The sequence below is a fragment of the Coenobita brevimanus genome, chromosome 30 (assembly GCF_032717465.1).
Source record: "Coenobita brevimanus isolate Jiangsu-jjx chromosome 30, ASM3271746v2, whole genome shotgun sequence".
In the NCBI taxonomy this organism is placed as follows: domain Eukaryota; kingdom Metazoa; phylum Arthropoda; class Malacostraca; order Decapoda; family Coenobitidae; genus Coenobita; species Coenobita brevimanus.
Window position 1 is genome coordinate 22,774,278 of NC_136983.1, and position 16,282 is coordinate 22,790,559.

Sequence of the window (16,282 nt, forward strand, 5' to 3'; positions counted from 1 at the left end):
AGGTTGCAAGACGATGGAAAATAGGAAGAATATAGGAGAGAAGTGGATAAGTGGTTGGCAAATATGATTTGCAGTAGATGGGGGAGGTGGAAGGTGTGTGCAAGATATTTACAGATGAAGTCAGTGCAGAGTGCGAGGTGGTGTGTAGGTTGAAGAGAAGACGTAATGAGATGCATGAACAGCATGGTGGAATGAAAAGGTGAGACAAGCGGTGGCGAAAAATAAAAAAGCATATAGTGAGTGCACGGGAAGCAGAGGCATGAATAAATCAGAGAGATTGAAGAGAGACTTATATGCAGAGAGAAAGAGAGAGGTGGAAAGATTGGTAAGAGAGTATGAAGAAGTTGGATGAGGAATTAGGGAGGAATTTGAGTTAAAGTGGAGGGAATATAAAAAAATAAAAAAAAGTTCTAGACGGTGATAAAGAGAGTTGGACAGGGTGATAGAGAAGTTAGTAGGGTAGTGAAGGATGGAAATGGTAGATTAATATTGGAGAAGAGGGAAAAAGTGGGCGGATGGAAAGAACGCTTAATGGAACTCTTAAACATAGACAGTAAAAGTAATGGCAGTATCAGTAGCTGGGGAATGACTAGGAGAAGGAGGGAGATGAGAAGGGAGGAAGAGATCAGTAGGATGGAAGTAGTGGAAGCAATATAGAAAGTGAGGAAAGCCCCAGCAATTGATGGAGTGTGTAGCGAAATGCTGAAGCATGGAAAAGAGATACTAGAAGAATGGACATGGAAGATGCGCAGATTGGCCTGGAGAGAGAGTCCCGGAGGACTGGAAGTCAGGTATAATTACCGGTATTCTCCTGTACAAAGGAAAAAGGGAAAAAGAAGTGTATGGTAATCACAGGGGCATTTTTCTTCTGGGTGTAATAGGAAAAGTATAAGGTAGGATACTTATTGACAGGGTTAGCGAAAGAACAGAGGAATTAGTTAGAAAGGAACAAGAAGGTTTTTGGAAGGGAAGAGGTTGTGAAGATCAGATGTTCATCCTTAGGCCTTTAATGGAAAAGTTTTTAGAGAAGGGAAAGAAGTTATATGCGGCCTTCATGGATTTAGGAGAAAGCTTGTGACAATGGATAGACAAGGAATGTGCAAAATAATAGGAATACTGGGAGTAAATGGGAAGCTGCTGAATGCCATGAAGAGTATGTATGAAGGTGCAAAGGCTGCAGTGTGTTTGGATAGTGAACTGAGTGAGTTTTTCTATCTGAATGTTGGATTGAAACAAGGGTGTGTCATGTCCCCATGCTTGTTTAATCTGTATATGGATGGGGTTATAAAAGAGATGCAAGGTACGGTAGTGGGTGTTGGAGCGGCACTAATGAGACAAGGCAGCGTTTGGAAACTTTCTGAACTGTTGTTTGAAGTGATACTGTATTAAGTGAAGATGAAGGGGGAAGTGCAAGGCTTAATCAGTGAGTTTGGGAGAGTGTGTAAGAAACGGAATCTAAAGGTGAATGTAGGGACGAGAAAAGTTATAGGATTTGAGAGAAGTAAAGTCACTGAATGTACAGTGAGATTGGATGATGAGGAAATGGAAATGTGAGTGCATTTAAGTGCTTGGGTAGTGTAATGATTGAGAACAGAAAATGGAAGGATGAAGTGCTTGAAAGGGTACAACAAGAAATTATGCTGTTTTTGTTTTTGTTTTTTAAGACGTGTTAAGAAATAGGGTGTGACCAAGGAAGTATGAAAGTCGCTGAATGATAGTATTGAGATACCAACTCTAATGAACGGAAGTGAAGCTTGGACCTTGTTGGAAAGACACAAGTCAAGAATGAGAGCAGTGGAAATGAGTTATCAGAGACGAGCATGTGGAGTTACACGGATGGACAGACTGACAAATAAGGAAGTTAAGGAGCGTTGTGGTGTGGATGTGGATATGACAGAATGCGTTATAAGAAATACACCAAGGTGGTTTGGCCATGTGGAGGAGATGGAGAGCGTGAGACTAACGAGGATAGTGTAAGTGAGTGAGGTGGAGGGAGAGGGAAAGAGGGGAAGGCCGAGGATGAGATGAAGGGATGGAGGGGGGTGTAAGCTGGGGAGAAGGCAGTGAAATTGCGGGGGACGGGGCGACTTGGAGGCGATTTGCTTGTGGCCACCCCTTACGAGATTCACGTGCCTGGTAATAGATGGGTTAATAGATTTTTATTATCACTGGAATTGTGGTTATAATTATTAGTAGTAGTCGAACCGTTATTATTACTGCTACTGAGGTGTTATCATAACTGCTCTGATTGCTGTGTCTATCATTGTCATTATTTTTTCCTATTATTATTAATATTATTATTACTATTACTGCTACTACTATTACTATTACTATTATTATTATTATTATTATCATTATTATCATTAGTGGGTTGTCGGAGGGTTAACCCCTCCCGGGAAAACAACTATCTAATAATACAACCATGAAGACTCGGATCAGGACGGCCCAACAGGTGACGACCAAGGATCGGACAAGGGACATGGTGCCGATTACAACATGGAATGTAGCGGGTGTGAATGAAGAGCTGAAAGAGTGAGAGATTGTCCAGGTGCCTGAGGGTGCAAATTGGACATATGTGGTTTAACTGAGACTAAATGGTGGGTGAGAGTGTGAGAGAGTGGGAGTATGGATGGATATTTGCACGAAAGTAGGTGAGAATGATAGGGCAAAAGAGGTTATATATATTTTTTAGTACAAGAGGTGGAAAGAGAATTATTAAGAGAGTATGGATCAGCTGGTTGAAGGATTGTATGGGTAAGATTGAAAGTGGGAATCCAATTGTGGGTGATTGTGTGTGTGTATGTGCGCCAACGCAATATCGTGCAAGGAGAGTGAACGAAAAATTCGGGCAAATGTCGAAGCATGAATGGAAAAGTTTGAGAGGAATGAGTGAGTGTTTTTTACTGGAATATAATTGGAAAAGTAGGGAATGTAAAGGTGGATGGAGTGGTTGGTGAGTGTTGTGTTTCTGCACAGCTGGATAAAAATGGCAGTGTTCTATTTGACATTTGTGCTAAGAAGGGGGTTGGTGGTAGCCAATACCATCATCAGACACAAAATGATCTACAGGTATACATGGCTAGTGATGAGAAGAGTGGGTGGTGAACTAAATGAACGGAAAGCAATTATTGATTATGTGTGTATGGATGACAGAATAAGAAAGTACGGTATACAGTAAATGCAAAAGTGTACAGAGGTTGGAGGAGTGAACTTTTTGACCACCACTTGGTGGTGGTGAAAGTCAAGGTTCAAGTGCAATGGAGGAATAGAAGAAGGGAAGGAGAGGATCAAGTAGTCTATATAAGGAGGGTAGAAAGGATGCAAGAGAAGGAAAAAAACAGATTATATGAGAGGAGTGGAAGAGCGATTTCATAAATATGATTTGGAGCAGATGGGGGAGGTGGAAGGTGTGTGCAAGACTTTCACAGAAGAAATCTGTGCAGCATGTTAGGTGATGTGTGGGGTGAAGTGAAGACGAAAGGGGGTGCAAGGAACAGCATGGTGGAATGAAGAAACAAGGCAAGGTGCAGCACAAAAGAAGGTATATAGTAACTGGATGGGAGGCAAAGACATAGAGGAAGTTGAGAGACAGAAAAAAAGAGTTTTATGTAGTGGGGAAGAGAGAGGTGAGAAGATTATTATGAGACAATAAGATGACAGTGGATGAGAAATTTTGAAGGAATCTGAGTGTAGAGTGGAGGGAATGTAAAAAAAAAAATGTTCTGGAAGGAGATAAAGAGAGCTAGACGGGATGATAAAGGTATCAGTATTTAGTAGGGGCGTGAAAGATAAAAATGACAGATTTATAATGGAGAAGGGAGAAAAGGTGAGCTGCTGGGCAGAATACTTTAAGGAACTGTTAAACACCGAGAATCAATGTAATGCGGGTGGAAGCGGTTGGGAAATAGTGGGCAGAAGAAAGGGTGGTAAGAAGGGGAGAAAAAATCACTACGTTGGAAGTGTTGGAAGCAATGAAGAAAGACAAAATGGGGAAAGCCCCAGAATTGATGAAGTGTGTTGTGAAATGCTGAAGCATGGGGGAGAGGCAGTAATAGAATGGATATGGACGATGCGCAGATTGGCCCGGGAGGAAGGTATTGGCCCAAAGGATTGGAAGTCAGGTATATTTTTCCTCTGCAGAAAGGAATGCAGTGCCAGGAGACGTGACACTCGCACAGGTGAAGAGTGCTGTGAAGCGGTTGAAAAATTGGAAAGTAGCTGGGATTGATGAGGTGTATGCAGAGATGCTTAAGTGTAGTGGAAAGAGTGGAATGATGTGCATGTTGGAGATATGTAAGAAGGCTTGGATGAGCAAAACTGTTCCCGCAGAGTGGAAAAAGGCTGTGATTGTTCCCTTATACAAAAACAAAGGCGATCGAAGTGAGTGCTTGAATTATCGTTACATAAGTTTATTGGGTGTGGTACGGAAGGTATATGGAAGAATTATTATAGAGAAAGTAAGAGAGATATCAGAAGTCCTAGTGAGTCATGAACAGGGTTACTTTAGGAGTGGTAGAGGATGTGTGGATCAAATATTTGCAGAGAGACAGATAGCAGAGAAGGCTTGTGAGAAGGACCGTAAGGTGTTTATGGCATTCATGGATCCGGAAAAAGCATACGACAAAGTGGACAGGGAAGGATTGTGGAAAGTTTTGCACACGTACGGTGTAGATGGTAAGCTGCTAGGTGCCGTCAAGAGTTTTTATGATGGTAGTGAAGCATGTGTAAGGGTTAATGGGCATCTAAGTGAATGGTTCACGATCGGTGTGGGCGTGAGACAAGGTTGTGCGATGTCCCCATGGTTGTTCAATATATATATATATATATATATATATATATATATATATATATATATATATGGATGGGGTGATGATAGAGAAAAACACGAGTAATGGAGAGAGGGATTGCCTTGGTAATGAATGGTGATGGATGGAATATCTCTAATTTGTTGTATGTTGATGATGCTTGCAAGAACCGGACAATAACTTGGTAGGTTAGTGCCTGTAAGAACCGGACAAGAACTTGGTAGGCTAGTGCAGAGATTTGCTGATGTCTGTGAGCGTCGTGCCTTGAGAGCAAATGTAGAAAAGAGTAAAGTGATGGTTAATGGGAGAGAAGGTGACTCTCAGTGCGATGTTACATTGAACGGAGATAGACTAGAATTGGTGAGAGAGTTCAAATACCTGGGTACAGTGATAGAAAAGAGGAAAATATGCAAAATAAGTGGAAAGTAGAGTGGCACAAGGAAGAAAAGTAACTGGTGCACTGAAGGCCTTCATACGAAACAGAGGCATGAGTGTTGCAGCTGCACGAGGCTTACATGAAGGAGTGTTAGTGCCAACTTTAACTTATGGATGTGAGACTATGGTGTGGCATGAAAATGAAAAGTCAAGAGTAAGAGCAGTGGAGATGGGACTGCTGAGGAATGTATGTGGAGTACAGAGGGTGGATAGGATACGAAATATTGTGATTCGTGAAAGATGTGGAGTGAGGAATTCGGTGGACACCAGAATCAAAGAGAGTGTACTGAGATGGTATGGTCATGTGAAGAGAAAGGATAACAGTAGAGTGGTGAAAAGGGTATATCTGTGCGAATATGACGAAGGGGGGAGGCGAGGTAGGCCAAGGAGAAGGTGGAGAGATTATAGTGGATAAGTGTGTGAGGAAGAGAGGTTTGGAGGTCGGTGTGGCTAGGGAACTGACAAGAGATCGAGCTGGCTGGATGAATGTTTTGAGAAGTGCATGATCAGGGATTTGGCACCCCTTTTTAACGTGGCAGCGTCCGGACTGACTCAGTCGGATACGTTTATGTGAAGCTACAGACGTTGGTGAATGTTTTTGGCGTATCCGATAGAGGTTGATTGATGAGTGAATGGAAGCGTGGCCCATTGGATTGGGCAAATTTGGGCTGTCTGGACATTGCTACTCCTAACCCTGCCCTAGGTTGGGAAAGGAAGTCTGGATGATGATGATGATCATGAGAAAGGATAGGGGTGAAAAGAAGTGTGTGGTAATCATAGGGGCATTTGCCTTCTTAGTCCAATACTCATAGTATATGGTAGTATACTTACTGATAGAGTTATGGAAATAACAGAGAAATTAGCTGGAAAAGAACAGGGAGGTTTTGGGAAGGGAAGAGGTTGTGTAGATCATTCATTCTTAGGTCTTTAGTGAAAAAGTTTCTCGAGAAGGGAAAGAAGGTCTTTAGTGAGAAAGTTTCTAGAGAAGGGAAAGAAGTTTAATGTAACCTTCATGGATCTGGAGAAAGCATATGACATAGTTGATAGACATTGAATTTGGAAAATACTAAGAATATATGGAGTAAATGAGAAGTCATATGCCGCCCTTATGAATTTGGAGAAGCATACGACAGAGTGGATCGACAAGGAATTTGCAAAAAAAAAAAACTAAAAGTATATGCAGTAAATGGGAAGTACCTGAATGCTGTGAAGTGCATATATGAGGGTGCTATGGCTGCAGTGCATGTGGATAATGACCTGAGTGAATAATTCTGTCCGTATGTTGGATTGAATCACAGATTTGTTATGTCCCCATGGTTGCTCAGTCTGTATATGGATGAGGTTATAGAAGAAATTCAAGGAAGAGCAGTGGACGCTGGAGCGGCCCTAATGAGATAGGGCAGCGTTTGGATACTTCATATATTGTTGTTTTGCAGATGATACTGTATTATTACGTGAAGATGAGGGGGAACTGCAAGGCTTGGTGAAAGAATTTGAGAGAGTGTGTAAGAAGTGGAATCTAAAGGTGAATATAGGGAAACGGAAAGTTATGATCTTTGAGAGAAATGAAGTCACTGAATGTACAGTGGAGTTGGATGGAGAGGAAATGGAAAATGTGAGTGCATTTAAGTACTTGGGTAGTGTGATGAATAAACATGGAAGTTTGAAGGATGATGTGCTTGCAAGGGTACAGCAAGGAAAAAAGGTGGCTGGTTCTTTGAAAGAAGTGATAGCAAATTGGGAAGTGAACATGGAAGTAAAAAAGTCGCCGCATGACGTAATTGTCATACGAACTAACGTATGGAAGTGAAGCTTGGACCTTGTTGGAAGGACACAAGTCAAGAGTGAGAGCAGTGGAAATGAGTTATCTGAGACCAGCATGTGGAGTTACATGGAGAGACAGACTGACAAATGAGGAAGTTAAGGAGTGTTGTAGGTCGATGCTGATGTGACAGAAAGCGTTATGAGAAATACATTGAGGTGGTTTGGCGATGTGGAGATAATGGAGAGCGAGAGACAAACGAGGATCGTGTATTTGAGTGAGGTTGACGGGTGGGGGGGGAGAGGGAGGGGGAAGCCGAGGATGAAATGGAGGGATGGAGTGGAAAGGTATATAAGAGAGTGGGGTGTAAGCTGAAGGGAGGGCATTGCAATGGCGGGGGACAGGACAATATGGAAGCGATTTGTTTGTGGCCACCCCTTACGGGATTAAGGCATCTGGCAATAGACTGATAGATAGATACACTATTATTGTTGTTATTATTATTGGTATTATGATAATTGTTAGTAATAGTATCGTTATTATTATTACTCACTTAATGGCTGCCTTCGGCGGCGTTTCCGCACGAAGTAAAAAAAGGCTGTGTTACAATAACTTTAATACCCACAAATAAAGTGATCCGCCTAAAGGTCGCCTTCAGGTGGTCTTCGCTCGATGTCAAAAGGCCAGAATTGAGTCATAACTCGGGAACTGCTGGCCCACTTTGACTGGGAATTGTTTTATTCTTCAAGTTAAAGCATTTTAGCGGTAGCGTTTTGCTGTGTTACCGTAACAAACGGACATAACGAACATACAGAAATCGGATCATTTTAATGTAGATAAATAGATAGATTACTGCTAATGTGATTGTTATCGTGACTGAGCATGCCATTACTGTCATCATCATTACTAGCAGTAGAAGTCGTAACAGTACCAGTAGTAGTAGTAGTAGCGGTACAGTCATTGTTTTTGTTGCTATTATTACCAGCCGTGATAGCGAAACTGGTATTGCTTTCTGTTTGTCTGTCTGTCTATGTTTCTGTTAGCACGATAACTTTGCAATCGCTCAAGATATCATCAGAAAACTTTACAGGTGTGTAGTAAGGATGAAAATTTACGAGTTCGAATTTGTCCTGAGTGTCTGTCAGCAAGATAACTTCGCAACCACTCAAAATATCATCACAAAAGTTTATAAGTGCGTAGTAAGGAAAACCTCCTACGAGTTCGAAATTGGTGAAAGTAGGTCAAGGTCAAGGTCATATTCCGAGCCGGGCTTCATATGTATCGGCTTGCAGCTGGTGTGATTTTCCCCTTGGGGAGGGGGGGGGGAGGCTCTAGTATTATTATTGTTTGATCTTTACTCTTCAGTCTCCCTCGTGCACCATGGTAATTTTGCCTTCAGGGGGCCTAGCATTTTGGTGATAAAGCATTTGGCACTTGGTAACTGCAGATCTGACTGGTACATAATATGTTTGTGTTGTTTATCATTTTTTTTTATTTCTTGTTCTTTTTTTTTTTTTTTTTACATTCTGCACTCTTGAGCATTCATGTTTACATTTGTTCTATTATTAAGCTAGATAAATTCTAGATGGATAGTCCTCATAAATTACCTTAAATGTTGACAGGAGCCAAAAATGATCTTTTTTGTTTTCTTCGTTAATAAGTTTTGCTAAGATTGGGTCATGTATTTGTACTAGTTTTTGCCATACTAGTTTAGCTTGATCATAGCCTGATGTTTAGTGGTACCAGTTTAGGTGATTCATGTAAATTCCTATTGTTTCGTCGATATGGATATCTTTCACTGTACTGTATACGAATCTCAGTGCTTCATTTTGTACTCATTATAGTTTACACATGTTGGTTTTATTGATAATTACCTGTGGTATACTTGGATATTCAATAACAGGTAAAATAAGATTTTAATTAAATGCAGTTTCAGTTTTTCTGGTAATTTATCGAGTCCCTACACCGCGGAGATGTTTTTGCACTCCTTGCGCGTCCCGCGAGGATATTCGTGCACTGACTGACTTTTTAAAAATATTTGCCAAAAATCAGTTATTAGTCCTAGAATATTAAAATTATATATGCCTATGGCACATACCTTCAGCTTTCCCCTGGGATGTTTGTTGAGCCTTCGTCTACAACCGTAGGACTTATGGAGACTTCTGAAGTTGGGTAACGAAGTCTCCACTTTACACTTCCCGATACTCCATAATATGGTTACCACTGCCTGATACTATAACTACAAACACTATTCTATGAATTTCAAGTAGTTTGGAGTCCATATTCCAAAAAAAAAAAAAAAACACTGTGAAAGCAATGTAAATTACGAGCACATACGAGCTTTCCTCCCGTGCTGGTTCCCCGATGGTATTCTGAGGCGGAGCTGTCATTTATTATTTATAAACACACTCACACTTTATATTCCTAGTACTTTATTACACTTATTTATATATACAATATTTATCTATAACTTTCTTTCAGAACTAGTAGTTTATTTTCACTCCAGGCATTCACTTTCTCATTCTGTATACTAGCATAGAGAGCAAAGCTGTCACTTTCACTTTGAAACTTCCAGTATTCATACATGCTAGAGAGAAACTCACTTTCATTACTCCTAGTATATATACTCGTATTCTTATATTACTACTTATTTACATTTCTGTTTACATTCTCAATTTTATTTACATTTTTTACATTTCTATTTTATTTACACTGTTATGCACTGTCACTTGCAGTAACTTATAAAACTATTTTCCACTGTTCAGTTATATTTACATTCATTGCTTTCACTTGCTGTTTACACATCATTTACATTTCCACTTGCACTGTTTTAGAGTCACCAGAAAGATTGTAGTCACTGTCCATCCTTATCATTGATAAACTAGCTAGTTTATGTTCCACAGCAGAGTCACTTAGCCCTTTACCCTTACACACGAGGTTTAGTAGGGGTAGAGGTCACAGGGCCCTTTGCATGGGGCTAAAAAGTAGCGAAATTGGACAGGCGCAAATCCGACGTGGCTTCACCTTGAAAGATGACAGTAAACTGAATGCTGTGGCCTAGGGCAGCGTTACCAGATGCCAGTGACAGTAATATCGTACAGCGTTAGTCAAAGTTATCGTATTTTGGCTCAAATTATCGTATTCAATTGCTAAACCTAATCTTCCCGATACAAAACTATTAGTACACTTAATTCTTGACAATCAACTTGTATTAATGTTATCTAACTAAAAAAAAAAAAAAATCTATTATCTTGGGATTACGTATTTCTACTGTAAAGAACGTTAATGAACTTACTGTTGTACGTGGCCCTTTTTCTACTCATGTAGATGTCTGGAACATCGTGTGGCTCCTCTCCAGCAAGAGCTGTACTAGGGTACAGCTCTTTTGAATTCATATTACGCAACATAGCTCTTGATGGTGTGAAAGTTGTACAGTTGTTATTTTGGTTCCACTGCACACTCTGCTTAGCTAATAACATGTCTCCAACAGTGTCGGTTTTTAGCCTGTTTCTGTCTTTACTTTTCATCCTGTTAATGTCTGAGAATATTCGTTCACAGTCAGCATTGGAATGAGGTAATGAGAGTACTGCCAGAGCAAAATTTGCCACACACTCGTATTTCGGGACTCCCTCATCATCAACCACCGTTTTTACAGTTCCCCAGAACTTATCAGGGGAATTTTCTTTGATCATCCCCTTCTGTTGAGCCATACTTGTTACTTCTGGTAGATTGTCCATGCCAAGCCTCCTCCACTCATCATCCAATTTCTGAAGGGTCAGGTCATCTTGCTCAATAATTCTTGGCAGACAGCTTGCAAGGGGAACAAGACTTTGTTCCCGAACTCCTTGATGCCCGACAACATTAGCTGGGTTTAGTATGCTCAGTCGTGACAAAATTGGATCTCCAAAGTCATACCTCTTCTTCACTTGCTTGGCAGCAGTGACAATGAATGATCTACACCCGAGACGAAATTCTTTCATTCTTTCTCGGTCGTTGTACATTGCTACATTTTCCACTGTCCTCTTTAACACTGATGCCCCTAGGTATACTTGTTCAAGCAATAGAAATTCTCCTTCTTCGTCTGGATCAACATCAGCCAGAGATCTTTTCATCACATAATCCAGGTTCATGTACAGCTCCGGACAGATGAAACGGCTACACCCCATCCACCAGCGACTTGGTTTGGGTCTCAGTTGTTCTGGTAACAGTTGCAGGTGGAGGGAGGGGGGGAGGGGGGAGGGTGAGGAGGGGAGAAATGTGGGCGGAGTTATATAGGGGGTAGTGTGGGAGGGTGAAGAAGCAGCACAGTCTGGCTGGTGGGAGGGGGAGACGAATGGTTGGGTAGCGGAGACGAGAGTCTGCTGGAGGGTAAGACAGGTGAGTGTGATTAGATGAAAAGAAATTACAAAAAATGAATTATTATAATATCTGCTGCATATATTGCATTTTATCTACTAAATAAAAACACTGTCTATTATTCACCACCGTATTTGGGTATCCTACTCATTATTATTATCCTTTGGATATTAGGCAATAAATAAAGATATTGGACGGTCTTTCGGACCCGAACCAATTTTTTCATAACTTTTTTCTTCAGCTATTTCCGTATTCCTATTATCCCTCGTGCTTGAAGTCCCCCTTTTTATCACTTTCTCCTACGCCCTACATTTTTTTTAGGCATATGGCAGTTTAACTTTCTCTTTAAATAACCATATTTGTCAACAAATATTCCTTTCATTAAACTATTTGATTACCTTTTTTCTTTCAATATGCATTCGTCTAATAATGGGTGTTACACCTTAATTGGCGCCGCTATTTGACGTTTTGAATAAATTTGGTCTAAATTTACGCATATATTGCAGTCTCTCTCAAGTAGGCTGGCAACCTCACACATCCTCCCCCCTGCTTTCTCCTTCTCTCGCTACCCGTTCCCTCCTTTCCTTTTGTAGTACTGTTTATCTATTCTTTCTCATATTTTTAACCTCATTCCTTCTTACAAACTTTTAGTGCCATAGGAATTTCTCCCTTATCACCTACAGTCCTACTACATGAAAGTGGAAAAAACTGCCATCGGGAAAAGAATAACTGGAAATTTATGGCAAAGGTTACGATATTAGTTATTTAGAATGAAAGTGTTGGCAGATACGCATTCTTGACGTGATTATCGCAGCAACAGCATTTCGCCTTCATAAAACAGAAGGACTTTAGGTTTCATGCATTACCTCCTTACGTCCAGCATTACTGTGCAGAACGCCATGTATAACACATTAAGGACCACAAGGACAGTACTGGTAGTCATCGTGATTCTCATGAATCTCTCCATAGGCTATTGAAAACAGTGCTTTATGCTCAACTTCAGAATTATGTTCTCATCATGGCAATGATAGGCAAAGATAATAAAAACAATATATACAACTAAATTATCATTTATTATACAACAAAGCTCAAACTGCCTCCGTGCTACCTGAAAAAAATTGAATACCTGATCATATATATATATATATATATATATATATATATATATATATATATATAATCATACAGGCTCTACACTTATGAAATTTAACATCGAGTAACCCTATATGCCCAAAGTAATTTCCTCTGCATGGACTGACGTTGTAACGAAACTGGTTGTCCCCCTGCAGTAATTATTAATATATTTTTATGGTTATGTATGACTGAATAGTTTAGTTTATACAAGCGAAAACCTCAGAAATAATACTCACCGAGTATTATTCCTTCTCCAGCAGTAGCGCCTTCAGTGACACACTTCCAAAAATCCTCTGGCTTGTCAACATAACGTTTGCTAGGGTCCTGTGATGCAACCCTGCTTCGTGCAATACTCTTCTCATAGTCTTTTCGCTGATATCATGGTCTGTGCATCGGTTTCTGTGGTGTGTAGTTCAACATGGTGGTTTCCGTGTGGTAGGTTGCCATGCTAGTTTGTGTCCTCTGCTTTACCCAACACAATAAATTTTAGATCAAACAGTGTTGTTCATGGTTTAAAATATATATATATATATATATATATATATATGATCATGTATTTAATTTCTTCAGGTTACATGTGATTGTGTGAGCTGGTTACACCCTTGAGACTGCAGCATGGAGGCAGTTTGAGCTTTGTTGTATAATAAATGATAATTTGGTTGTATATATTGTTTTTATTATCTTTGCCTATCATTGCCATGATGATAACATAATTCTGAAGTTGAGCATAAAGCACTGTTTTCAATAGCCTATGGAGAGATTCATGAGAATCACGATGACTACCAGTACTGTCCTTGTGGTCCTTAATGTGTTATACATGGCGTTCTGCACAGTAATGCTGGACGTAAGGAGGTAATGCATGAAACCTAAAGTCCTTCTGTTTTATGAAGGCGAAATGCTGTTGCTGCGATAATCACGTCAAGAATGCGTATCTGCCAACACTTTCATTCTAAATAACTAATATCGTAACCTTCGCCATAAATTTCCGGTTATTCTTTTCCCGATGGCAGTTTTTTCCACTTTCATGTAGTAGGACTGTAGGTGATAAGGGAGAAATTCCTATGGCACTAAAAGTTTGTAAGAAGGAATGAGGTTAAAAATATGAGAAAGAATAGATAAACAGTACTACAAAAGGAAAGGAGGGAACGGGTAGCGAGAGAAGGAGAAAGCAGGGGGGAGGATGTGTGAGGTTGCCAGCCTACTTGAGAGAGACTGCAATATATGCGTAAATTTAGACCAAATTTATTCAAAACGTCAAATAGCGGCGCCAATTAAGGTGTAACACCCATTATTAGACGAATGCATATTGAAAGAAAAAAGGTAATTAAATAGATTAATGAAAGGAATATTTGTTGACAGATATGGTTATTTAAAGAGAAAGTTAAACTGCCATATGCCTAAAAAAAATGTAGAGCGTAGGAGAAAGTGATAAAAAGGGGGACTTCAAGCACGAGGGATAATAGGAATACGGAAATAGCTGAAGAAAAAAGTTATGAAAAAATTGGTTCGGGTCCGAAAGACCGTCCAATATCTTTATTTATTGCCTAATATCCAAAGGATAATAATAATGAGTAGGATACCCAAATACGGTGGTGAATAATAGACAGTGTTTTTATTTAGTAGATAAAATGCAATATATGCAGCAGATATTATAATAATTCATTTTTTGTAATTTCTTTTCATCTAATCACACTCACCTGTCTTACCCTCCAGCAGACTCTCGTCTCCGCTACCCAACCATTCGTCTCCCCCTCCCACCAGCCAGACTGTGCTGCTTCTTCACCCTCCCACACAACCCCCTATATAACTCCGCCCACATTTCTCCCCTCCTCACCCTCCCCCATCCCCCCTCCCTCCACCTGCAACTGTTACCAGAACCACTGAGACCCAAACCAAGTCGCTGGTGGATGGGGTGTAGCCGTTTCATCTGTCCGGAGCTGTACATCAGCAGAATATCTTTGTATAGTTCACAGGCTTGTCCATGCAGTGAGGTTATCACAACGCACTCACTTTGAAACAGTAGGTTAAATTGTGTAAATTTTTGTAACACACAATCCAAGAAACAAAAATACAGTCTGCAGTAAGGATCATGTAACATCTCATATGCTTGTGCTACTGATGTTGCATTATACTTTTTATGGTGCTGGAAGTGCAGATCAGTAAAGAACATCTGCAGAGGGCCCCACTGTTCAAGCATTCTTCTCACGACTGCGGCATATGAAAGCCAGCGGGTCCTGGAAAGTGTTAAAATGCGGGGCTTTTGTACACCAGCAAAATCCTGGAACTCTGAAAACTGAGCTAATCTCTTGGATGATAGTTTTAGGATGTTTTGAACATCGTGAACTAGCTGTCCAATACTATTGGGAAGCTCCTTACATGCCTCGGAGGCACATAAATGTGCCGAGTGACAAATGCACTTCATTAAAAATATTCCAGGACACACTTCTCTAAATCTGCTGCTAACGGAATTGTGCTGCCCCATCATTGTGCTGCAGCCATCAGATCCAAAACCATTAACATTACCAACAGGTACATTAAAATCACTCAGTGTATTCATAATTACAGAGAATATTCGTCTTCCTGTTGCACCCTCAACAGTTCCTTCTGGATCTTCAGCTGTAAATATCGGTACCAGACTCCAAAATTTGCTCACTACTTCTCATGAATCTGCAAATCGTACCACTACACACAAATTCTGAGAAGATGAAATGTCCGTTGATTCATCAACCATAACGCTGAACTTTGTATTCCTTAGTTTTTCTGCTAATTCTTCCTGGTAACATTTTGCCATGACTTTCGTACAGACATTGTGGCATTTGGTTCTTTTCATATGTAGGTCCTTTGCTATGGCAGAGTCAGGGAAACAGGCCTTCACTACATCACATAAATGGTCTGCAGCTAAAAATGATACATTATGTTCTACTATGAACGCTGTTAATTTTATTTCTGCAGCCCTTACTGCATCAGCTTTACTGTTCTTAACTTCACCACTTGCAAATGCCTCAGATATCTTTTTTGATGAAGATGGTACTGACAGTTTTTTGTGTTTTACACTTTTTTCATGCAATTTAATTGGCGTTATTTGAGCTGATATTTCCACTCCACACACACGACACAATGCCTTCAAGGCACTTTTCTTTGAAGGCTGCAACCACGGAAACTGTTTTTCCCACGCACTTCTGTACTTTTGCTCACATTTCTTTTTATTCTTCGATAAATCATCACTACGGGTCTTTTTTTCTGTGCCTTTTCTTTTATGTATTTTACTTTCAGACATGTTTTACGTTGAGGTAATGCGAAAGCTGTCAAAATTTTACGCTCCTGGGTATAGTTGCTCACTCGTGGGCACACAAGGCGAGGGGAGTCAGGCTACTGGGAGGAGGCCAGCAGCCCGGGCAGGCCACTGAACTCACGCGAAGCGAACAGGTCCAACGCCCGCCAGCCGCCTGGGCAGGCCACTAAACTCACGCGAAGCGGACGGGTCCAAGTACCGTCCAACTTACGTTTTATGGGTGATGAACGGGTAATTTGATTACCACTACATCTCGAGTTAAAATTGTTAATGACTAGCGTTTTTATCCAAAAAAAAAATATATATTATTAGCCATATATTTTCACGTATTTATCATATTATATCGCATTAAAATGAAGAATTATCGTATATCGTAGAGACGTTATTGTTTATCGTACCAAGCACTGATTTACCGTATTTATACGATAATTATCGTATATCTGGTAACGCTGGCCTAGGGGCAGTGAAAGGTTGCCAATGTCAGCGTGGTGACAGCTG

At 40.4% G+C, this 16,282-nt stretch overlaps 1 protein-coding gene across 1 annotated transcript; it reads right to left on the bottom strand.

Moving 5' to 3' along the window:
- Window positions 1-10,259: 10,259 nt before the first annotated feature.
- On the bottom strand, window positions 10,260-15,769 carry LOC145395253 (uncharacterized). Its single transcript, XM_080268940.1, has 2 exons — window positions 15,173-15,769; window positions 10,260-10,769 (listed from the first exon to the last, which is right to left on the bottom strand). The coding sequence occupies exons 1-2, from the start codon at window positions 15,767-15,769 to the stop codon at window positions 10,260-10,262; spliced, it is 1,107 nt and encodes a 368-aa protein (XP_080125066.1).
- Window positions 15,770-16,282: the final 513 nt, after the last annotated feature.

What these genes read in the sequence shown, in the direction of transcription:
- LOC145395253 (XM_080268940.1), bottom strand. Translation starts at nt 15,769, where the DNA reads ATGTCTGAAAGTAAAATACATAAAAGAAAAGGCACAGAAAAAAAGACC. An exon ending in CTCAGAATTTGTGTGTAGTG is followed by an intron (nt 10,770 to 15,172) that starts GTACGATTTGCA and finishes CTGACCCTTCAG; the next exon opens with AAATTGGATGATGAGTGGAG.